The 25,452-nt window shown below is 30.6% G+C and overlaps 2 protein-coding genes across 2 annotated transcripts; both read left to right on the forward strand.

Moving 5' to 3' along the window:
- The first annotated feature begins 4,343 nt into the window (after nt 1-4,343).
- On the forward strand, nt 4,344-9,839 carry LOC107901132 (xaa-Pro dipeptidase). Its single transcript, XM_016827012.2, has 16 exons — nt 4,344-4,636; nt 4,725-4,774; nt 4,877-4,937; nt 5,078-5,173; nt 5,260-5,409; nt 5,621-5,752; nt 6,005-6,132; nt 6,476-6,518; nt 6,708-6,791; nt 7,302-7,343; nt 7,508-7,578; nt 7,680-7,733; nt 7,841-7,946; nt 8,075-8,143; nt 8,776-8,919; nt 9,460-9,839. Exons 1-16 carry the CDS (start codon nt 4,463-4,465, stop codon nt 9,568-9,570), a joined length of 1,515 nt encoding a protein of 504 aa, XP_016682501.2. The 5' UTR covers nt 4,344-4,462; the 3' UTR covers nt 9,571-9,839.
- Nucleotides 9,840-9,905: 66 nt separating this feature from the next.
- Nucleotides 9,906-13,637, forward strand: LOC107901133 (probable protein arginine N-methyltransferase 1.2). Its single transcript, XM_016827013.2, has 9 exons — nt 9,906-10,360; nt 10,741-10,751; nt 11,067-11,222; nt 11,358-11,421; nt 11,510-11,652; nt 12,347-12,434; nt 12,592-12,707; nt 12,848-12,998; nt 13,264-13,637. Exons 1-9 carry the CDS (start codon nt 10,099-10,101, stop codon nt 13,467-13,469), a joined length of 1,197 nt encoding a protein of 398 aa, XP_016682502.1. The 5' UTR covers nt 9,906-10,098; the 3' UTR covers nt 13,470-13,637.
- The last annotated feature ends 11,815 nt before the right edge of the window (nt 13,638-25,452 follow it).

The following is a 25,452-nucleotide window of genomic DNA, read 5'->3' on the forward strand; positions in this document are numbered from 1 at the left end:
TAAATGAGTTGGAAAAAATGTTAAAAAAGGCTTTACCCAATGCAATGTTGAAGGCTAGACCTAATATTGAATCGAGAATTAGGTTACTAAAAAGGGATTGGTCAATCGTGTATGATATGCTTAATGGCCAAAACAATAGCAGTTTTGGTTGGGATGAGCATAGGCAGCTCGTTGTTGCTGAAGATACGGTTTGAGACTCTTATTTAAATGTAAGAATTATTTCAAGTCTTTATTATGTTATTTTTACCAAACTTATAACTAATATGATTTCCTCATTTTTATAGAGTCATAAAGAAGCCGGTCAATTCAGACATCGTAGTTTCCCTTACTACGACCAACTTACTACCATCTACGCACGAGATCGAGCGACTAGTAAAGATGCTCAAACAGCCGCTGATGTTATTGAAGAAATAAATGCTCAGGATATACCTATTACTAATATTAATGAAGAAAGAAACGAATTCTATGACTGCAAAGTTGATGTCTCTTTGGATGACATGGATGTTTCTGCTACGGAGCTGCGACTAGATAGAAACCAAGGGGTTCCTCATCTTCAAAGAAGAAAAAGAAGAATTCTGATGCAGGTGATAATATTTCTTCTTCATTTAATGAGGCTGCCACTTTATTGGTAGAAAATATGCGGGCCATTGGCGAACAAATCAGTAAGAGTATTGCCTCTAATGTGGTAGTTCAACAGAAGTCAGAAGAATTCCAGATCATCCAAGAAAAAGCTACAAATTTATATCCAACCTTATGTGAAATAGAAGGTTTATCTGTGGATGAGCGGTATCGAGCTTTGAGTAAAATTCCAGATCATCCAACTCAAATGCTCGTTTTCTTTAGTTTACCTTCTGATGTGAGGTTGGAATGGGTCAGAAGATTTCTTGCTGACCATTAAAGATAATGGTTCTGTTGATGATATTGTCGTAACTTTTTCTGTTTGTAATATTTGGGATGGTATGTCACTACAATGTTCAAACTTTTTGATGTTGTAAAACTGTATAACATATGGATTATGATGTAGAATTTCATTTTCATCTAACCTTTTGTTAATATATGAAAATTATGTTTATGCAAAATATAATTCTCAAGTTATTTATTACTGCTAATATTTTTTTATTGTAGAATAATTAAATTATTTGTTTTACTAATGATATTTTAGCACATTAAATATGTATTGCAGTTTAAAAATAATAAAGTAGAATATAAAATATATTTAATAATTATTATTTTAAAATTTATATTTTATAGTATTATAAATTATGATTTTAGTAAATTCATATAAGAATATTTATTATTAAGAATTTTATTAAATTATATATTTTAATTAAAATATATTTAAGAATAATTATTTTAAAAATTATATTTTATCGTATTATATATTATGATTTTAGTAAATTCATATAAGAATATTTATTATTAAGAATTTTATTAAATTATATATTTTAATTAAAATATATTTAATAATAATTATTTTAAATTATATTTTATAGTATTATATATTATGATTTTAGTAAATTCATATAAGAATATTTATTATTAAGAATTTTATTAAATTATATATTTTAATTAAAATATATTTAATAGTAATTATTTTAAATTATATATTTTAATTAAAATATATTTAAGAATAATTATTTTAAAAATTATATTTTATCGTATTATATATTATGATTTTAGTAAATTCATATAAGAATATTTATTATTAAGAATTTTATTAAATTATATATTTTAATTAAAATATATTTAATAGTAATTATTTTAAATTATATATTTTAATTAAAATATATTTAAGAATAATTATTTTAAAAATTATATTTTATCGTATTATATATTATGATTTTAGTAAATTCATATAAGAATATTTATTATTAAGAATTTTATTAAATTATATATTTTAATTAAAATATATTTAATAATAATTATTTTAAATTATATTTTATAGTATTATATATTATGATTTTAGTAAATTCATATAAGAATATTTATTATTAAGAATTTTATTAAATTATATATTTTAATTAAAATATATTTAATAGTAATTATTTTAAATTATATATTTTAATTAAAATATATTTAATAATAATTATTTTAAAAATTATATTTTATAGTATTATATATTATGATTTTAGTAAATTCATATAAGAATATTTATTATTACGAATTTTATTAAATTATATATTTTAATTAAAATATATTTAATAATAATTATTTTAAATTATATTTTATAGTATTATATATTATGATTTTAGTAAATTCATATAAGAATATTTATTATTAAGAATTTTATTAAATTATATATTTTAATTAAAATATATTTAATAATAATTATTTTAAATTATATTTTATAGTATTATATATTATGATTTTAGTAAATTCATATGAGAATATTTATTATTAAGAATTTTATTAAATTATATATTTTAATTAAAATATATTTAATAATAATTATTTTAAAAATTATATTTTATAGTATTATATATTATGATTTTAGTAAATTCATATAAGAATATTTATTATTAAGAATTTTATTAAATTATATATTTTAATTAAAATATATTTAATAATAATTATTTTAAATTATATTTTATAGTATTATATATTATGATTTTAGTAAATTCATATAAGAATATTTATTATTAAGAATTTTATTAAATTATATATTTTAATTAAAATATATTTAATAATAATTGTTTTAAATTATATTTTATAGTATTATATACTATGATTTTAGTAAATTCATATAAGAATACTTATTATTGAGAATTTTATTAAATTATATATTTTAATTAAAATATATTTAATAATAATTATGATAAAATATAATTAAATTATTTATTATTGATATTAATAATCTTATTAAAATTTAATAACAATAACAATAACAATAATCATTTACCTAAAAAAATTTTTGCTAAGGGCATTTTAGTCATTTTAGTTTTTCCCCTTATGCTATTACAACATAATTCCATTCAACCAAACACAAGAATACTATTACAGTTCTATTCTATTCCATTCCATTCAACCAAACAAAATGATTACCTATTACGCCTCTATTCCATTACAGCGAACCAAACGTGCTGTTAAAGTATTTTAGTTTGAATTTCATCGTGCATAAATATTTTATAAATTTTTAGTTAGTTTAAATTTTAATATTGTGCGTGGATTATATCTAAATTTATTTTAATATAGGTTGGATTTTCAATTCATTATGGTGTGTATTGAATTAATTTTAATTATGAATGATGGAAGATGCACATTTTGTAATCTCTTAAAGTAAGTGTTAACGAAGTTCCTCTTGCTGCTGCGTCATGGAGGAAGGCACCGCTTGGGTGGACTAATTGTAATGTTGATGCTTATAGGTCCACTGAATGCGGACCGGTTGGATATGCAGCAATACTTCAAGATGACAGGGTCATGTGGTTCGACAACGGTCTTGCTTGATCCATGGATGGTTGAAGGCTTTCTTGTGGATATAATTGTTGAACCCAACTGTTTATTGCTGGTGAATGCATTGTTGGGTGCTTATTCATTATTGTTCGGTGTTAAATTTCTTTTGGACACTTTTTTTTTTGTTGTACACGTAGAGATGTTAAAAAATCGCCTCGCTTGATTAGGTGGTTTTATTACACGCAAACCATAATGAGTGAGACATTTTTTCTATTAATATCATTTTTATTTTGTCTTTTGATATTGGTTTAAACTTATTCAGTGAAATGATAAGATATAAGGCCGAATGTATAAAGTAATATTATGGATTAGTTTTATTTTCTCCATCATAATTTGTTTTGTCTTGATTTTGGTTCTATTATTTTTATAAAATCTCTTTTGTTTGTTTAATAAGAAAACAAGTGCTAATTAAATAGTCATGAAAATTTGGTAAAGCTGAATTTATTTTTAATTGTGCTAAATTTATATTAAAAATTATTTGATAAACTAGTAATACTTAATATAATTATGTTGTTTAATGAAAGTAAATACTGAATTTTAAAAGATAATTTATTTTTTAATTTTAATTTTATTAATATAATATTTGATATTTTTTTGAATAATTTTGGATGAAAGATAAATATGATAATTTGAATATATATATTTAAAAATATTTTATTTTAAAGTTTAATAAAATAAAATAAAATTAATTTTTTTACCTTAAGTGATAAGTAACTACCTAACTATTTATCTTATTCAAATTTTTTATTAAATAAAAATTAAAATAATTATCAAGAAAATTTTGAATTTTCGATCCATTATCAAACAAAAACTATACTAAATTACTTTATTTAAATCATATTATTTTAATTTTTAAATAAAATAAATTGAAGTTTGACAAAAAGCACCAATCGGGTCAGGCCAAGCATACCTAAGATAGTCACGTTGGCACTTGTCCGTAGTTCTGAAATGGGAAAATCCCAAATAATTTGAAGTACTGCTACTCTTCAGTCTTCAGCTTAGTTGCTTGAAAATGGCGAAACCATCGAGAGAAGCCATTTCCATGGCTTCAACCTCGCCGTCGTCTCTCTCTCCTTCGAAGGTACCCATGGAGCTCCACGTATCCAACCGTCAAAAGCTCCTCAAATCTCTTCGCCAACACCTCTCCAAGTCCTCTCGCCCCCATCATGGCTTCGTTCTCCTCCAGGTACTTTTATTTAAGTAATATTTCAATAACTTCCATCCACAAACGCCTTCATCGAAGTTAATTTTTATTGGATTAATCGATCAAACAGGGTGGCGAAGAGCAAACGCGCTATTGCACCGATCACATCGAGCTGTTCAGGTACCTCGACTTTGCCTTTCTCTTTTAAACTTCCAATTACATTAGAATTCAGTTCAATTTGAATAAAATAATTGACATTAATGACAATTGATCGGTTTTTAGGCAAGAGAGTTACTTCGCTTACCTGTTTGGTGTGAGGGAGCCTGGTTTCTATGGTGCTATTGTAAGTTCTTTGTATGACCTTCTTTTTTTAAATTACAAATTTTTTAACTTCTGAATCCTTTCTTAAATGGTAGAGTTTAAAGAATTTATAAACTGTTGAAGATTTGAAGTTGATAAATTCTCCTTTTTTACCCATTAAAGGACATTGCAACTGGGAAATCCATTCTTTTTGCGCCTAGGTTACCAGCTAATTATGCTGTTTGGTTGGGGGAAATAAAGCCAGTTTCCTACTTTCAGGTGACTATTGTATCTATGTTCACTGTTTTGTTATGCCAGCGATTGTCTTTGTTTCGTATATTTTATGTTTACATTCCTGTTGGCAGGAAAGGTATATGGTTAGCATGGTCTACTACACTGATGAGATTGTTCAACTCTTGGTTGACCAATACAAGGGATCTGGAAAACCTTTATTGTTCCTCCTACATGGGCTTAACACTGATAGCAATAATTTCTCAAAACCTGCCGAGTTTAAGGTTTTACATTATGTCCACTATTCTACTTTCATTTGCCTTTTTCCTTTTACTTTTAGAACAGTGTGATATTATATCTCGAGTTCTAGTGCTTTTCATATGCCAGAGTTACTGAATTAATGCATACCTTTGACTCAAAGTTATGATGTTATGTAAATGTATCATTTTGTTTGTTATAGGGTTATGTAGTTTTTTCTCCTTATCTTGATTTTAGGGAATAGAAAATTTTGAGAGAGATTTGACAACTCTGCATCCCGTATTGACCGAGTGCCGAGTTTGCAAGTCAGATTTGGAGCTTGCTCTTATCCAAATTGCAAACAATATAAGTTCTGAAGCTCATGTTGAGGTAATCACTTTATTTCATAGCTTGGACAACAACTGTATTTTTTTTTTTGCATATTTAAGTAAATGATTATCAGATATAATCTGTCATTCTTCATGATTTAGCATTTAGTTTATAGCCAGTTACTTGGTTCTTCTTCTTTCCTTTCTTCATTGTTTACTTTGCCTGCATCATTAATTTCTTTGCAGATTTGTTTTTCTTAGTGTAATATTGAGAATGATAATTTAACATGTACTTGCTTTTCTATATAACTAGGTTATGAGAAAAACTAAAGCAGGTATGAAAGAATATCAGTTGGAAAGCATGTTTCTTCATCATACCTACATGTATGGTGGCTGTAGGCACTGTTCATATACGTGTATTTGTGCTACTGGTGAAAACAGGTTAGGATTATCTCAGGTCCTGATTGTTTCTTGTTTAGTACGTTCCATGGAGTAATAACTGCACATTAATAATGTTTCATGCCTATTTTCTCAGCATTTACCTTTTAAGTAAAGCATCAATAGAATAAAACCCAGGATAGCTACAGTTGTTATAAATTCCACTACAATACCTCGTTATTATGAAAAATTTTCAATGTCAACAGCTGGTACTCTGCTTGTCATTCTGTATAATTTGTGAATTCTGCTATTCTTTTGGAACGCTTTACTTGTTCTATGATTAATATTTGTGTATGACATGTTGATATTGGATCAAAATAATAATCCTTATGTTTCTATGGTGCAGTGCTGTTCTACATTATGGACATGCTGCAGCTCCTAATGACAGGGTATAATTTTCAATATTTGTCCTATAATGTTTGAAATATATGATAGTTTCATCTGCATGAAAAACACAATCCCATTGAGTTGTTAATGATGTGAATAGCAATAAGAGTTTCAAATTGATCCATTTAAGTTAATCTGATAAAATGGAAGTAGTTCGTAAGGTTTCAACATTGTATATGTCTTTCCTGCAGATCTTAGAAGATGGAGATATGGCCTTGCTTGACATGGGAGCTGAGTACAGTTTCTATGGATCTGATATTACATGCACATTCCCTGTGAGTATGTCTATTTATGTTGCAATCAATGTCTTTTCTTATGTGCTCAATGCTGGATATGGGCTGCTCACTTTTCAATCGAAGCATTTAATGCAGCTGCACAAAAGAAACTCAATATTCTGACATGTTTGACTCCTTTCCTAGATCTCTCAGTTCTTTGGTTTAATTTTTCAAAGCCATTGAGACTGGTTCCCCCCAAAAAATAGCATTTACCATTGGCATTTGTCCTAAGATTTGAAGCAGAAATTGTAGGGTTTTGCATGTCCAAATCTTGTGTCACTTGTATGGGTTTACGAATAAGTATCTTTGTGACCTTTGGGGCTGAGTCTTTCCTTAGCAGCAGACTATTAGGATAACTAATATTTCTAAACCTTGTAGAGAATATTGATATATCTTCAGAAAATAAAAAAATCTACCACACTACAAGGACTCTGAGTAAGAGGCTTGTTTGTTCTCTAGTATATGGTGATATAAGTTTCCTCTCTAAAGTAAATCCTACCATGAATGCAGGTGAATGGGAAGTTTACAAGTGACCAGAGCCTTATATATAACGTAAGTATTTATTCTTTGATCAATGAGTGATGGGTATATCAAGTTTCCTCCTATGAGAATCAATATTGAGTTGACTATTGAATTAAAAAAAGAAAAGAAAATAATCCTTTCGATTTAAGTTGTCATTATTTGATCTTCCTTTTCGTACATGCTATGTTCTGCAGGCTGTCCTTGATGCTCACAATGCTGTTATAGCTGCAATGAAGCCTGGTGTGAGCTGGGTGGATATGCACAAGTAAGGGCAAAGAAAAGTAATACTTATGAGATTATTTTTCTTACAATATTTTTCTTTTATCTTTAATAAGTATTTTCTTGTTTCCTTTTTCTCTGTTGCAGATTAGCCGAGAAAATCATTCTAGAGTCGCTGGAAAAGGGCAACATCCTTGTTGGGTAAATTCTATCTTCTTAATGATGTACTTGTTTCTTTGATTCACTTCTTGTTAGTACCATTAGAAGTAAATCTTTTTAGTAGCTGGCTTAATTTTTTTTTATTGTAGAAACCTTGATGATATGATGGTTGAACGAGTGGGTGCTGTTTTTATGCCTCATGGTCTGGGCCATTTATTGGGTATTGATACTCATGATCCTGGTGGTTATCCAAAGGTCTTTCTGACTAAATCTGCTTATAGATTTTTTTCTCTATGTTAGTCTTACTTTACTCAGTTTGTTGGTAGCTACAATTTTCAAATTTTCATTTCACTTATGGGTTTGGAAGGGTTAAACTCTTGCAGGGCATAGAAAGACCAAAAGAACCTGGTTTGAAGTCTTTGCGTACTGCTAGACAACTCCTGGAGGGAATGGTAAGTGTTATTTCTTTCCCCTTTTTTTTTTCTTGTCAGAGGAGGGTTCTAATATATTGTACAATACACTGGTTAAATATTTCATTATTTTTGTAGTCAAATGAAATCAGAATGTTGATCAAGTATGTTTTAAATTTATATTTGTTTCATTTGCAAAACCATCACTTATGTTTAAATTTGAAAACTATTTTTGTATGGTATGTTTTATTCAAATTACAACATAAACCATTTTTGTAAAATTAATGGCTGCCTCCTTCCAAGGACTACAATTCAAGGTCCTAATACCAATTGTTCTTGTTGATTATTGTTTCTCTGCTCATAGTTAAGCTTAGTCAGCTGAACCTCTTGATGTGCTTTGGTATAACATAACGTATGACATATCAACTATTTTTCTTGAGAAACTCTGTGGTAACAGCCCTTTAATTTTCAATTAGTTATTCCTAGTTTAAGTCTATGACATCATGTTGGTGCATGAAGCCCTTAAATTGTTTTTAAAAGGAATCAGTTTGCATTAATTATATCACTATGAAGGTTCAAAGAATTGATCTTTTGTTCTTTCTTATAAAAGTTCTACACATGGAATTCAAGTAGTGCTTTAGAGATGTATTAAAGCTTGCGTCTTCTTGTTGTAGGTGATAACAGTGGAGCCTGGATGCTATTTCATTGACGCATTGTTGGTTCCAGCTATGAAAAGCGCAAACACTTCAAAGTTCTTCAACCGTGAAATAGTGGACAAATTTAAAAATTTTGGTGGAGTTCGAATAGAAAGTGATGTGGTATATATTTACTTAATCTTACAGTTATTGAAGTCCAAAATTTCCTGCCTTATTTCTATTACATATATAAGTAGTCGGTCTGTGTGTCAATCATAGTTTAAAAACAAATCAACTCTATCACTTATTATCGTCTACATGCATATAGAAATAGGTATTACATTTCCCTATGCTGTTAATAAAATGGGTCACAGCGACAAAACTACGTATTGGCTATAAAAGAACTGAAGAAGAGTTTTGGTTGAGAATCTTCAGTGTTCTAAGTTCTAACAATTCAGTTTACGAATTTGCTTCTTGGTGTTCGAGTGTCTAGGAGTATGGATAATGTACTGCAAGATTTGTGGGATGCTAACTCTTGCTGAATACATGCAATCCTTATAAAACCCATGAATACTTTACAGCTAGCTCATGTGCAAAGAATTTAGTCATAGGGACTTTCGTGTATTGTGCTACATATGTGTAAAATACATTTAGGATAGGCTCTGCGTTTTTATCTGTTTGTGCCATTGTTCTTAATCATACAGTTCCTTTCTTCGATTGTAGCTTGTAACGGCCAACGGTAGCAAGAACATGACAAAAGTTCCTCGAGAAACATGGGAGATTGAAGCTGTCATGGCAGGGGGACCATGGCCACTCAACAAGGCCTCTGGTTAATCCCAAAGTGATGGGGAAGCTTTAGTCAAGTTTTTTCTACATTGTTATGTACCTGAGAATGTGGGGACCGGAAGATCTCTCCCTATCAGCCAATGAAAGTTGACTTGTTTGTATTATTGATATTTATATCTTATCAGTCTTACCAAATTAAATAATTAAACATTTGTTTATGCACTGTATGTTTTAGTATCATATGCCTAATATATGGATAGTCTAACGGGAATAATACACCCAAATAAAAAATAAATAAAATCATTGGCTTTATCTGAGATCAGTCGCTGGTAAAACGACGTCATTTGAAATATTGCACATTTATTTTAGAATACTTTCTTTTGAAAAAACTTTCGACATTCGTCCCTCTAAAAATCTACCGGGACGTGACAGTACACCAACCGCTATTTAAACGCAAGCAAATTGCAATATAGCTCGCAAGTGGAGCTAACCTTTCTCACCAATACAAAGCTCTAACAAAAACCCTAACCTTCGCCCACTTTCCTCCGCTAAACCCTAATCACTGTCATTAGGAAAATGGGTCGCCGCAAAGGAAGCAACACGGCCCAAACCTCGACGAACTCTTCGAACCAATTCGAAGGAACGAAGATTCGCTTCCAAGACGCCGACGACGATGGAGTCGCTACAGACAGCTCCAATCTTGACGAATCAATCCTTGATGTTGATAAAGCTGCTGAAGATGTTTCCATGGGAGAACCTAACGTCTCCTTTGTAGATAGCGATGCCGGTGATGATAAAACCAGTGCTGATTATTACTTCGATTCTTACTCTCACTTTGGTATATTTTCTTATTCCTCTTATTTTGTAGCTTTGATTTTTTACTGTTATTTTTCTTGTCGATTAGAAAACTGGGGGAAACTGTGAGATTTTTTAGCGTTGGCTTTAACTTTGCTTGTGAGGAAGCTTCGACTGAGGGAAGAAAATTTCAATCTTTGCAAAATTTAGGGCTCTTTCAGTTCTATAGTTTGCTTATGTCTAATTTAATGAAGCTCTAGCAATTTCTGGCTTTATCTTACACGTTTAATAAATGGCAATTTAGCAGTATACATTTGGCGCTGCATTGGGTTGACTAATATCTGTCCTTTAAATAGTATCGTTTATGTGCAGATAGCACATTCTTTTGAAGCTTATTTTGAATTTTCCTTTTTTGGTATGCAGGAATTCACGAAGTAAGTGTGCTGGACTTGGACTATTGAATGCAGGGCATTTTCTTGTTTGGATATTTTTGAGTTCTTTATAGAATAGTTTTGCTTTGGTACCATTACTTTCTGAATATTGGTTGCTGAATATTTGTGAATGAAGGTTCAGCTGTAATCGTTCAATTTATTTAAGCTGACCCACGACTTAATGTGTTGTGCTTGCTTTCCGGAAACAATTATCATTTTCACTTAAGCATGTTGGTTGTAGTGGAAAAGCTTCGGAGAATGGAATAATTTTTTACTTAAACTTGTTTCTATGCTAACCTGCTAGTCACTGCATTTCAGGAAATGCTCAAGGATGTAGTGCGAACTAAGACATATCAAAATGTTATTTATCAGAATAAGTTTCTATTCCAGAACAAAGTAGTTCTTGATGTGGGAGCTGGAACTGGAATCTTGTCCTTGTTTTGTGCAAAGGCAGGGGCTGCACATGTTTATGCAGTATGTGGTCCTGTTCCTTTGTGCTTTTTATTTCTGTTTTATCTGTTGGTTATATTTCTCTGGCCAGCATATTTATTTCATTCCTAGTGTCCATCCCAAGTTTGCTTAACGTGGTTAATATTTTCCCATTCCTAGGTCGAGTGCTCTCACATGGCTGATATGGCTAAACAAATTGTTGAAACAAATGGATTGTCTGATGGTGGGGGTTTACAAAACTTTGTTGTGTCTTATTGTATTGATTCTCTATTTCATTCCATTGTTTACACAAGAATTATTTTGTGTTACAGTGGTTACAGTTTTGAAGGGAAAAATTGAAGAAATTGAGCTTCCTGTTGCCAAAGTAGACATCATTATATCAGAGTGGATGGGTTACTTTTTGTTGTTTGAGAATATGTTGAATACAGTGTTATATGCGCGTGATAAATGGCTGGTAAGTTGCTTCTACTATTGATACTTCTAACATCTTCTGGTTGATATATTTTCATGGTTGCTGGTATAGGAATATGCTTGTGTGTATATATTATGTACTCAGAAGTTCCTTCATGATTCATTATGTGTGTGCTGTGTTAAACTGATATTCAACCTGGATTCATGCTTTGCATATACAGGTTGGTAAGTCAGCATATTGTGTTAGGTATGCCTTGGGTTAGGTTGGGTTGTTATCAACTGACTGTGAAAGCAGGTTGCCTTCTATTGGTTGTTTCCTATGATATTTATATCCAGTGCACTCTCATGCTACTGATCTGAAAATTTACTATAACAAACAGTGATGTTGCATGGTCATATTATCCTTGTTTTCTTGACATTTCCTATATTCCACTTGGCTTTTTTTTTTACTTCTCTCTGTGGATTACAATATGTAACATGATTGCTTACATCCTCTGCTGGCTGGTATGATGTGCACAAGGTGGGCTGTAAGTGAGGTCTAAATATAACTGTTTATGATTGAGACTTTAACTACATCTTTGTTTAATCTTCTCTTTGAGCAATATTTTGCTTGCTCTTTTATGTGGTGGCTAAGTGGCCTTTTAAGTTTATTGTTTTGCTCTTGAATGCAAATTTTTGTTGGTTCCTTATATGCTGTATTTTTTCAATCAAATTTCTTATATGGTTGCCCGTGCCAGGTCAATGATGGTGTTGTGCTACCAGATAAGGCTTCTCTTTACTTGACAGCAATTGAGGATGCAGAGTACAAAGATGACAAGATCGAATGTGAGCGTAGTAGACTGATACTTTGATATTGTTCTTTGTATTCGAGTTCATCTGTAGTTACGGGCTTTCAATCAGTTTTTCTATTGTGGTTCTTTGCAATTGAGTTCTTGTATTCTTATATTTCACATCTTTTCTCCATTGCATCATCTTGGTACAGTTTGGAATAATGTTTATGGGTTTGACATGAGTTGCATCAAAAAGCAAGCTATGATGGAACCTCTTGTGGACACAGTTGACCAGAATCAAATTGTGACGAATAGCCACCTTCTCAAGGTGAGAATAAATAGCACAAGCGTAACTTATGTATATGTATACATCATTGTGTATCTATTTAAGCATATGGTCGCTGAAAATTCTTGACTTATTGTCCTTGGAATTTATCTGCTATATTTATTTTGCTTTTCTTTATTCAGACAATGGATATCTCCAAGATGGCTCCGGGTGATGCTTCTTTCACTGCATCTTTTAAGCTTGTTGCACAACGTGATGATTACATCCATGCTTTTGTTGCGTACTTTGATGTATCATTTACCAAGTGCCACAAATTGATGGGCTTCTCTACAGGTTTATCTCTTCTTTCTTCCTTGTTTCCTTGTTTCCATTTCACTCCAGCCAATAGATTACGAAATTTTATATATCCTATGTCCTTCCCATCATATCTATGTTTAAAGCAGCAAGCTTTGTCTATAATTATTTTGCCCTAGCAATACAATAATGCATCTCTGCTCAGGTCTTATGTTTCGTACAATTAATCCATGTTTCTGAGTTTTATCAAAAGAAAAGAAAGAATCGATGTTTCTGACTTTTTCAAATAAAAAACAAAATATAGGGCCAAAATCGCGAGCTACACATTGGAAGCAAACGGTGTTGTACCTAGAGGATGTGCTAACCATATGTGAGGGAGAGGCAATAGTTGGTAGCATGACTGTTGCACCAAACAAGAAGAATCCCCGAGATGTTGATATAATGGTAAAATATTCATTGAGTGGTCGGCGTTGTGCGGTTTCAAGAGTTCAATTCTACAAGATGCGCTGATGTTTCTCACTACTATTTTTATCCACCACCACCATAAATTTATGGCCTAGGCTAAAGCATGAAGATGCTACTCCTATTTTAATGCATTTGTATTCTAACATTCCTCAACTGCTTGAGAATATTGGTTCTTTCATGTGGAATGTAACATTTGTTGCCCTTTAATTTTCATTGATTCTTTACCATGTTTGCATGAGTAAATTAGGATTATAAGTTTTTGTCTCGTGTTTTTAGATTTTTAACTTGGAAGTCCTGAAACCTCAATATTGCTGTTTTTTTGTTTGAATCATCTTCCAATGGAGAAGTGAAGATGGTGGTTATGATGACTCTTATAGCTCGATCTACAATAGAAAGTGTGAGGCAAGTCGACAAAATATGGGAGCAATTAAAAAACAGATGTATCAACAGATTGCGTATCGACTGACCCACCCAAACTCAAATAGTAGTGAGCTTCCCGCGTAATCAAACATCATTTTTTACATTTGAGCTCAACTCAAGATTTGATTGAGTTACTTGAGTTTGATTAAGCTCATTTATATTCAAGTTTTTTTTATATAAAAATGGTTTAAATGTAATACTAATTTTATGATATAAGAATATATAAAAATGGAAAGTTTGATTAGGTTTATGAGTGGTTCTAGTTGAGTATTACGGTGCTTAGATTTGACTCAATTGATAGCTTGAGTTTAACTAGATAATTATTGAATTTAATTCATGTTTTTTAGTCAAAGTTGAATAACTTTCGAGTATTTCCAGGATTGAGGAAAATAAAAAATCAAACTAGCAGTATTTAGATATTTTTGGTTCATAAGTTAAAAAAATCACATTAATTGAATCAAATCAAATCGAATTTTATTTTTATTTAATGTATAATTATTTTTAATTTTCTATGATGTAAAAATAAATATTTTATATTTAAGACTTAAAATGTTTGTATTAAAAAATTATTATAAAAAACACTATATACTATATGGAGTATTGGTAATTTTTTATTTACTTGAAAAATTAATTTATTTTAAAATATTTAATGAATTTTTTTTTGGAACTTGATCAAATAAACTATCCAAAATTTATAAAAAATAATTTTATCCAAATAAAGTACAAAAAATCAAAATTCAAATTTAATATAGAAATAAAAAACAAAAATCAAATTAAACTATAATGAAGTTTAAATAATCCAAAAAATAAAGTTCAATCAAACCTAATCACCAATCTAAACTTGTTGAGGGAGATCGGCTCCTCTGGAGGAATTATATGAAGTGTTGTCCTCGAGTATGTTGATTTGGTCCCTCAACGATGGAAGGAATTGTCCCCTTGAGAGAGTCTTGTCTCCCACTTCACGAAAAGTTGTGTACGGTTCATAGAGGGGAGTGCCTCAACCGTACATGGATGTACAACCACCACTAAGAGGCAACGTGAGCATCTCACCTTTTGCTGGGATTCGAATCCTTAACCTATCGAATATAGGTCAATTGTTGGGGTATATGGTACCACTTAGTCAAAGTGGTACCCCTTTTATTAGTGGGGGGGTCGGCTCCTCTGAGAGAAGTCTTCAAAGTGTTGTCCTCGAAGATGTCGATCTGGCCCCTTAACAATGGAAGATATTGTCCCTCGGAGGAGAGTTTTGTCTCCTATTTCATAGAGAACCGTGTACGATTCACAGAGGGGAATGCCTCGATCGTACATGTACGTACGACCACCCACCAAGAGGCGACATGAGCATCTTACCCTTTGTGGGATCCAAACCCTTGGCCTATTAAATATAGGTAAAATGTTGGGGTATACAGTACCACCTTGGCTCGGGGGACAATTCCGTTGTTGAGGGACTAGATCAGCATCCCCAAGGATATAACACTTCGAAGATTTCTCCCGAAAGAATTAATTCCCCCCTCAACAAAACTTATCAACAAGGGTATACAATTTGTATGGCCTTAATTTCTATAATTATTAAATTTAAGCTTATATTATATATAATATATTTAAATTTTATAAAGCCAACTTTCATTATATATATAAACCCAACAAGAACTCGTAAATTAGAATGCATAAAAAAATAAAATTAAGGGTATATTTGTTTCGTTGAAACGGCTTCTGGAAAATAATTTATGAAAAATGACTTACTTCCCTAAAAAAGTGAATATTTTCTGGTGTTTAGATAAATTTGTATAAAATAATTTTTGTTGTTTGACAGATTTTTTAAAAATATTTTATAAAATTTGTTTTCAATAAGAACAAACATACATTTGATATTTTCTTATCTTTTCATTATTTAATTGAGTTTATTTTATATCTATAAATTTATATTTTACATTGTTTTTTGTATATATTAAAAATATTGTTAAATTTAGATTCATTACAACGTCATTTTTTAGTTACATAATGAATATTTATTATTTAAAGATCTAAAATTAACAAAATTGACAAAAAAAAACAATGTCAACAATTAGACTTGATTTTCAAATCTGAAAAGTAGAGGGACTAAATTCTTGAAAATAAAAGTACAAAGACTAAATTGCAAATTTGTGAAGAGTACATAGGCATATGACATATTTTAACCTTTATACTACAAAACATTTATTATTAAAGTATTAATATTGAATATGTTCAATAATATGCGAAGAATATTATTTAAAATTATTATTTTTAAAATTTATTATTGAAATAAAATTGAAATGTTAAATAATTTTTTAAAATAATAAAATATATTAGTTATATTAATAAATTATTATATGACTAAATATAAATAATTAAATATGTATGTTTAATAATATTGAAAAATACAATATTTTAATATTTTTAAATATAAAAAGAAAATTTATTCATAATAATATTAAGCTTGATTTAAGTTAATTTTTATATAAAAATAAAATTACCTATACAGAAGCTCTTTTCTAAAAAATGACTTACGCTTTTTAAAAGGGTAAGTCGTTTTACAGTAAAAGCGCTTATTTTATGTTGATCTATAAGTTATTTTTTACTGACTAAATTATTTTCTATGAAATAAACACAGGAAAATACAAAAAATATTTTTCCATAAAACCTTTTACATGTAAACAAACAGAGCCTAAATGAAAAACAAATCAGTGTTGAAGTGGTAACAAACATTTCTAACTGATGTAGCTTTTTTTTTTTCACTGGCATGTTATCTTTTAGTTAAAAGAAGAGGTGCAGCGAGTTTAGAAAAATAAACGTGCACCATTTTCTATCCAAAGAAAACACTAGTGCTGTGAGAAAAGAATATTAAGTTCTTTTGAATCCAAAGGGAACCTTAAACTGCAGCTCTTAATCAACACAGAGTTCAATGCATAAAGTTGAAAATTATTCATAATCTTGTTTTATTTGAGAGTTAATTGCATCAAATATCCTAAGACTATGATACTTATTTTAAATTAGTCCTTAAACTTTAAAATATTTTAATTACATCTTAATCTATTGATGTTTGTTATTCCTTTTCTTTGGAAATTAAAGACAAATAATAGTCTCCTATGCAGTGATGAAATTGGTAAGAGAGTGGAGGGTTTTGATACAACATGTGATCTTTGTCATGTTAAAAATGAGTCCTTGAATCACTTATTTCTTATGGAAATTTAATTTGGTTCAGATTGTCCATGATCAAGATAATAACAAAAAATTCACCCTTGAGAGGAATAGGATCCTCATTCCAAGTAAAAAGGTAGTTACCATAACATTTATGTCATTTCCAATATTTGTGGACATTTAGTTAGAGAGAATTGTTGTTGTTTCTAAGAAAGGCTTGGCCAACTCCATTTCGACAATATCAAGCTAACACATTAGAGCAAAATCTCCCCCAAAAAGGCAACTAGAATTAACATTCTAGATGAAAGAACAAATGAATTAAGGAATGCTTATTATACTATCATTAGCACCAAGTGGATTTTCAAGAACAAAATAGATAAATATGGACATATAACTCGCAATAAAGTAAGACTTGTGGTGTAGGGATACACTCAAGTTGAAAGAATAAACCTTGAGAAAACTATTGCACCAATTGCAAGACTTGAAACCATAAGATGCTACTTGTTACGTGTTAGTACAAATCTTTGGTGAGGAAAATCTCAAACACACGAACGAAACTCAAACAGAAAATCAAGAAATAGGACAAGACCTCAAGGCATGTATCAAGCCACTATCTTTAAAGTTCTATTCATCCCCACCTATATTTGGTGTGCAAAAGAGTTTCAAACAAATTAACCTCGACGATACAATGAAGTCAATGACTATTTGTGTTTTGCATTTATGAGAATAGTCTACTAAGCACTGAGCAATTTATCACAAGAAACTCAATTTCTACAAAGAATAACTGCAGAAACTCTTTTTAGAACAATCTAATAATTTTAGAAAATTAGGAAGGATAGAAAGAACTTTAGAACTTCTTGGTGTGATTTTCAAATGAAATCCCATTCCTATTTATATGAATTTTCATGTCTCGTCATAGAGACATCTTCCAATAGTTGTATTTTCTGAATAATAATATCTTTAAAAAGACATATTTATTCATCTAATATTATAACTATTCAAGTAATATTATTTGAATATTTATAATTATTTTTCAAAAATCAAGTGATATAACTCTTGACCAATGACCAAAAGATTTATCTTTTAATTAATTACACCCATTCATTTATAATTATTGGAACACTATAAATATTTGAAAATATTCCAACAATCTCCCCCCATTTTCAAAAATATTTTCGATTTTGATATTATTGGAAATCAATTTACATAAATGAAGTTGTATTACAATTGAATCTTCACTTAGTGAAGACTTGTTAAAGTTAATCGGAATTGCATGGTAGACTAAGCTTTGAACCAGCTATTCCATTTGATTAACCAAACACATCTTACACAATGATTTCAATATCGGTAATGCATAGTATCCAGGGACACTATTATGGTTATGTGTTTGTGTCCTCTTTTCATCAGTGTTGTCAAAGTCAAGCCCTTGAGCTCCTAGAAGCGACCACACTTCCACTCACATAGGTAGATCCCATCAAGAGTGTTCCCGTAATTATAACACTCTAACATATTTATGTTATGGGTCCATTAAGAGTACATTACTCATCATTCATTTATCATTACGGGCACCTAGCACTTTAATCTTAGGATAGATTTATTTATAGTGTTAATAGTCACATACTAATGATGTACTTTGTCTCATTGAACTCAAGACTTGACGTTATACCAAGCATTGAGTCGAGTTTCTATCATGGTTGACTCTAATTAATGGGCTTGTGTCCCATCCTTTTTGAGGTATTGTTGACTACATCTCTAATAAGGCTTTTTGTCAAATGATCCACCAAATTTTCACTTGACCTCACATAATTAATAGTGATCACTTCATCAGAGATTAATTATCAGACATAGATATTTCTTAATCCAATGTGTTTAGACTTTCCATTATATACTTAGCTATATGTCTTTGCTAGAGTAGCCTCACTATCACAACGAATAGAAATAGGTGAAATTGGCTAAGGCCATAGAGGTACATCATAAAACAAATTCTTAACCATTCTACTTTTTTAGATGCAATGGCCAATGCAATAAATTCTACTGTCATGATTGTTGACACCATTTTTTTTGATGAAAACGGGGTCGACTTAGGTTTTGGAAAATAAAAATGAAAAAGGGAGTCGCCACCAATCCTTTTTGATAAGGTGTGATTGGGTCACCTTGAAAAGATGGTTTTTTTTAATAAACAATTTAATTTTATTAAGACAACGAGTTTGGTCCACGAAATTCAGAAAACAGGTTCGGGAGTCGGTTTTGTACGAGGAAGGATTAGCACCCTCGTAACGCCCAAAAATTGGTACTAGTTGATTAGCTAATGTATTGGTGTCGAAAATTGAAAACTTGGAAGAATTTTAAAAATACGATCATTGTATTAAAACATTGAAAATTCTCGGGAAAAGGAGCATATTTCACGTTATTCGAGAAAGAGAATCATATCCAGTAAGTTAGGACACAATGTCTCGAATTCTCGACGCGCGAATGAAAATGCTTATTTAAAAGATATTTAACTATCTTGGATTAAAAAAGGAGTCACGACCAGTAAGTTAGGACACGATCCTTTTTTTAATTCCCGATATCGTTTAAAACTTGAGTTTGAAAAGATTCGTGTAATAAAGTTTATCAATTGTTTAAATCAAATGAAGAAATCGCAACCCAATACGTTAGGGCACAATTTATCAAAATATTAAACATTGAATATTACATTTATTTCGAAAAATCCTCGTTTCGAGAAAACAACATGTCACATCCAATGCGTTAGGACACAACGTATTGAATTCTCGATAATGAGCTTGTTATCATTTTTAAAGAGTAATCTCGATTATTTAAGTTCAACGAAGAAAGTAGGAACCTAATACGTTAGGGCTCGATTCTCTCGAAGATCCAAAATACCGAATATTACTTATATTTTTTAAAATTTCTTTTTTTGAAATCTAAATAGAAATGGGCGTAATGGAATGATGATGGTGTAAGCAAAATAATCACGAGGAAAACAAAATATAAGTAAATAAGAAGTCATATATATATATAAATAAAATCAATCATGTATGTACAATAATAAACAAATATAAAGCATAACAAATAATAATCATGGACATGTAAATAAATAAATAAATGAAGAAAATAAATAAAAGATATACACATATGAATTATAAAATATAAAAATATAAGTATTTACATATATATAAATAGGTTATAAAATACAAAAATATATAAAATATAAGTATGTACATTATAAAAAAGTGTGTATGTACAAGCAGGTATGCATTTTAAAATATAGGTGTATATATACATATTTTGGAAATTATAAATATAAACGATACTTGTATGTATGTATATGCATATAGGAAAATAATAAAAGGTATATAGATATATATATAGACATGTATTAAAAATAAAAATGTGTTTGTATGTATGCATAAATAAATTATAAAAATATATGTACAAGCATAATGCATAAATAAATTATAAAAATATATGTACAAGCATAATGCATATATATAGATATACATATATATATATAAATAGAATAAAAATAAACCTAAAAAAACAAAACTATTCAATATATTAACGAATAAATAAAAGGGCAAATAAAACTAATAATGATAATAATAACATTTAAAACAGTAATGATATATCATAATGATAATAATAAATATTAAAATAACCAATTTAATAATAAATGACTAAAATCCCACATAGATGATTAAATTGAAACTTAAACAAAATGCCAAGGCCGAAACCAAAATAAAGAAAATAAAAGAAATACAGGCAAAGGGGTAAATCAAAACGCGCGTGAAAAGAGAGGGGCTAAACTGGAAATTATCCCCTGTCGATTAAACAACGTCGTTCTAGTGAAGTCCAAGCACAGGGTTCATGGACCAAATCGAAAGAAAAATAGAAATCTGGGGCAAAATTAAAACAAATAATAAAATAGGATAGGACCCAATTGTAAACAGCCTCAAAAGCGGAAGGACTGAGGGCGCAAATAACCCCTTTGTCCAAAAACACGCGGATCCTAGGCAGTTCTGGTCGAGTCAATCCGGGTCGAGTCAAAGCGACGTCGTTTTGGGGCCTAAGGACGCCGGCCAAAACGGCGTCATTTTAAGGGTCTATAAAAGGCAAATTTCTTTAAAAAAAATCATTCCTTCCTTCTCACACAAAAAAAAACTGATATGCTCTCCCTCTCCCCTTCTCCGTTCCTCTCTCCGACCAAGGGTCCGGCCAAACGCCGCCACGCCGGTTACTGACCGGCGGCACCGGCGCCGCCGTAAACGGCGGTGGTGGTCCAAAATTTCCCCCCTTTTACCCCGCTTTTAGATCTCGACTTTCTAAACAAGGATCCGGTCTCAAAATAACCAAAACGAAGGAAAAGGCCCTCAACGCTCCCCTACAGCCGACTCTGTCACCGGAGAAAGAGCCTCCGACGATGAGAATACGGATCGGCCCGGTGAGTTCCCTTTTCTCTTTTCTTCTTTTATTTAATATGTATCAGAAATGAAAAAAAAATGAATAAAAACTAAAACAAAAATCAAAGCCAAAGTCGAAATCAACCTTTTGATAATCTGTTTTCTTTTATTTGATGTTTTTCTTCTTTTACATTTTGGTTTGAATGGCTTATATAGCCATTTACAACTTTCTCTTTTTTTAATCCATTATGCTGTCATTTCTCTTTTTTTTTTGCTGTTGTTGCTGCGTTCTTTTCTTGTTTGCAGGTGAGCAGTTGGGCGACGGGACGTGCGCGGCGCAAGTGGCAGAGCAGGTGGACGAAGGCCCTAGGTGCGGCGCACCTAGGGTTGCTGCTGTTTCTCTTTTTTTTTTTTTGCAAATGGGCTAGGGTTAGGTAAATTGGTGTTGGGCCTGCTGGTTGTAATTGGGTATTGGGTCTTTTATTTGTAATGGGCCCAGGCTCAAAATGGGTAAATTTGGGCTGTACAATGATGGAATCAGTAATACATGTTTGTTTCTTGGAACCCCAAGAAATGACTCATCCACCAAGAATGAAGATCCATCCACTAGTGTCACGGGGCTAGACCTTTCGTCTCGTAATCCATGCGGCCTTAGGCGATCCGTTCATCCAAACTTGCCTAAGTCAGCCTTTACTCAAGTGAGGATTCTTTTAGAACTCCTCCAAGGCATCAAATTGAAGAGCGAAAGCGATTTATGCCAAAAGAAGAACAACAAAGAACAATAGAAAGAACGCTCGCAAAGTGTTTGAGTAAATGCTCTCTATTCTCTTATTCAAAAAGAATAATGAAACAATGAATGGAGTGAGTACAACTGAGGGGGAGGCTCTCTATTTATAGTTGAGCTCCCTCAAAATCGATGGTCAAGATGTATTTACATTGACGGACGAGATTAGCTATATCCCTTTATTTTAGAGATTTACAAGATATGCCATATCAAATATAATCTAATCTTTACAAGATATGATTCCCTCTATCTTCTAAGATTAGTTACCATATCAGCCTAAGTTGCCATGTCTTCATTATCGGGCCAACCAAGCTTTAATCTGACAGGCTTCTCTAATAGCTCTTTGAATCGAGCCAATTCTCGTGGGCCAAATGATCCCCATCTGAGCAATAGACCTGCATTGGATGCATTTGGTGCGATGGTCATGGGCTTTGAACTGCGGCCCGTGACACTAGTAGATGCATGATCTTCCAAACTTGTAATCCAACTAGCATCTGAATACCCTTCTAAAACTGAAAGATATCCATTATAACACAATCCATAGTTAATAGGTTTCTTTAAGTACCTAAGTACTCTATTCAAAGCTTGCCAATGCAAACTACTTGGATTAATTGTGTACCTACTTAATTTCCCAACAACATATGTAATATCTAGTTTTATACAAGTCATTATGTACATAAAGACAACTAATTAGACTTGCATATTTCAATTGATCAAGTTTTTTACCAACATTAGATACTAGTTTTATTTGAGGATCCATGGGTGTAGATGCTGGTATACAATTGAAAAGATCAAACTTTTTAAGTACCTTTTCAATGTAATGTAATTGTGGTAAAGCCATAGTTCTTTTCTCTTGGGTTATTTTAATCTCAAGAATAATATCTATTACACATATATCCTTCATAGCAAAGTTGTTTGACAAGAATTTCTTTGTGTTTTCTTTTTGTTCCAAATCCATGCCAAATATGAACCTGTCATCTACATATAAGCAAATTATGACACATTTTCCATTTTCAAATTTGCTATATATGCACTTATCGGATTCATTTATTTTATAACCATTAGGTAAAACAACCTTGTCAAACTTTTGGTGCAATTGTCTTGATACATTTTTAAGTCCATATAGAGATTTAACAAACTTACATATCTTATGCTCCTGTTCGGAAACAACAAATCATTCTGGCTGTTCCACGTACACTTCCTCTTCCAATTCACCATTTAAAAATGCAGTTTTAACATCCATTTAGTGAACAACCAAATTATACATTAAGGTTAGTGATATTAAGAGTCTAATCATAACAATTCTTGCTACCGGAGCATAGGTATCAAAGTAATCAATATCTTATTTTTGTGTAAAACCTTTCGCTACCAACCTTGCTTTAAATTTATCAATGCTTCCATGGACCTTCATTTTATTTTTGAGGATCCATTTACAACCTATTGGTTTGGAACCCGGTGAAAGATCAACTGCGATCTAAGTTTGATTTCCCATTATTGAATCCATCTCATCATTTATTACTTCTTTCTAAAAAGTAGAGTATTGAGATTTTATTGTCTCTTCAAATGTAATAGGACCAAATTCCATATTATAACAATAAGGTATCTTATTGCATATACTTTCACATTTTCCTTTTACAAGGAACATAATGAAATTTGGTCCAAAATCTTTGACCTTTTTATCCTTTTACTTCTTCTTAATTCTTGACAAGATTCATCATTATTATCAACTTGTTCCAATGGAATCTCATTCTCATTTGAAGAATGAATCAATTGTTGTGACCATAATTGTCTTGAAATATAATTAAATCTATTTTCATCAAAACTAGCATCTCTTGATTCAATAATAGTATTAATTGAAATTGATTCATTTGGTTCAATTACCATGAACCTATATGCCTTGCTATTATGTGCATATAATATAAATATGCATTCAATTCCTCTTTCACCTAACTTTTTATGTTTAGATGTTGAAACTTTGACAATAACCTTATAACCTCAAACCTTTAAATAATTAAAGTTTGGTTTCCTTTTATTCCATTGTTCATATGGGGTTATTTTAGTTTCATTATTAATAACTCTATTCAATATATGACAAGCTGCTAGAATAACATCTCCTAAAAACCTTGTCCAAGACTTGAATTGATAACATTGAATTTACCATTTTCGTCAAGACTCTATTTTTCCTTTCATCTACAACGTTTTGTTGTGGTGTGTAAGGGGCTAAAACTTGATGGATAGCCCCAGTGGATTCAAAATAACTTGGATTATAGTGTTCTCCACCTCTATCAAATCTTAAGCATTTGATAAATGATTCACTGAAGTTCAACTTCAGATTTATAAACTTTAAATTTATCAAACGCTTCATATTTTGAATGCAATAAATATACATAACAATATCTAGAACAATCATCAATAAAAGTAACAAAATATTTCTTTTCACCTAATGTAGGAGTATTATGCATGTCACATAGATCATTATCTATCAAATCAAGCAACTTTGTTTTATTTTTAACCTTAGGGAAAGAGTTTCTTGTAATTTTAGTCAACATACATGTATTGCATTTTTTAATGTTATTATTAAAAACATGAATTAAATCTAACTTATGCATGTCATTCAATTTTCTATAATTCAAATGACATAATCTATAATGCCATAAACAATAAGATTCAACCATATAAGCAGAAATAATATTTTTATTCTTATTAATAATATTGAGTTTGAACATGCTCTCATACATATACCTTTTCCCTATAAAAATTCCTCCCTTAAACAAAATAAACTTATCTGCCTCAAAAACAAGTTTGAAACCAAACTTATTCAACAGACTTCTAGACACTAGATTCTTCCTAACTTCCGGTACATACTATACATCATTCAAGGTTAAAACCTTTCTAGAAGTGAATTGTAGTTCAATAGACCCTTTGCTTTTGATTGTTGTGGTGGGAAAATTTCTCATGTACAAGACATTGTCATATTCATATTGTGTGAACTTTGCGAACATGCTTTTGTCTTTACACACATGTTTGGTTGCTCCAGTATCAATCTACTATTTATTATCATCTTGTGCCATATTAATTTCAGAAATCATGGAAACAGAATTTTTGTTATTATCTGTCTTAGAAGATAATTTCTTCTTTAAAAATCAACATTCATTCTTGAAATGTCCCAGCTTACCACAATGATAGCATGAGCCTTTTTGTTTCTTTTTGAATTTAGGTGTTCTATCAATCTGTATGAACTTTCTCTTCAATGGTTTAGTAGCCT

This window comes from Gossypium hirsutum, chromosome D06 (assembly GCF_007990345.1).
Source record: "Gossypium hirsutum isolate 1008001.06 chromosome D06, Gossypium_hirsutum_v2.1, whole genome shotgun sequence".
In the NCBI taxonomy this organism is placed as follows: Eukaryota; Viridiplantae; Streptophyta; class Magnoliopsida; order Malvales; family Malvaceae; genus Gossypium; species Gossypium hirsutum.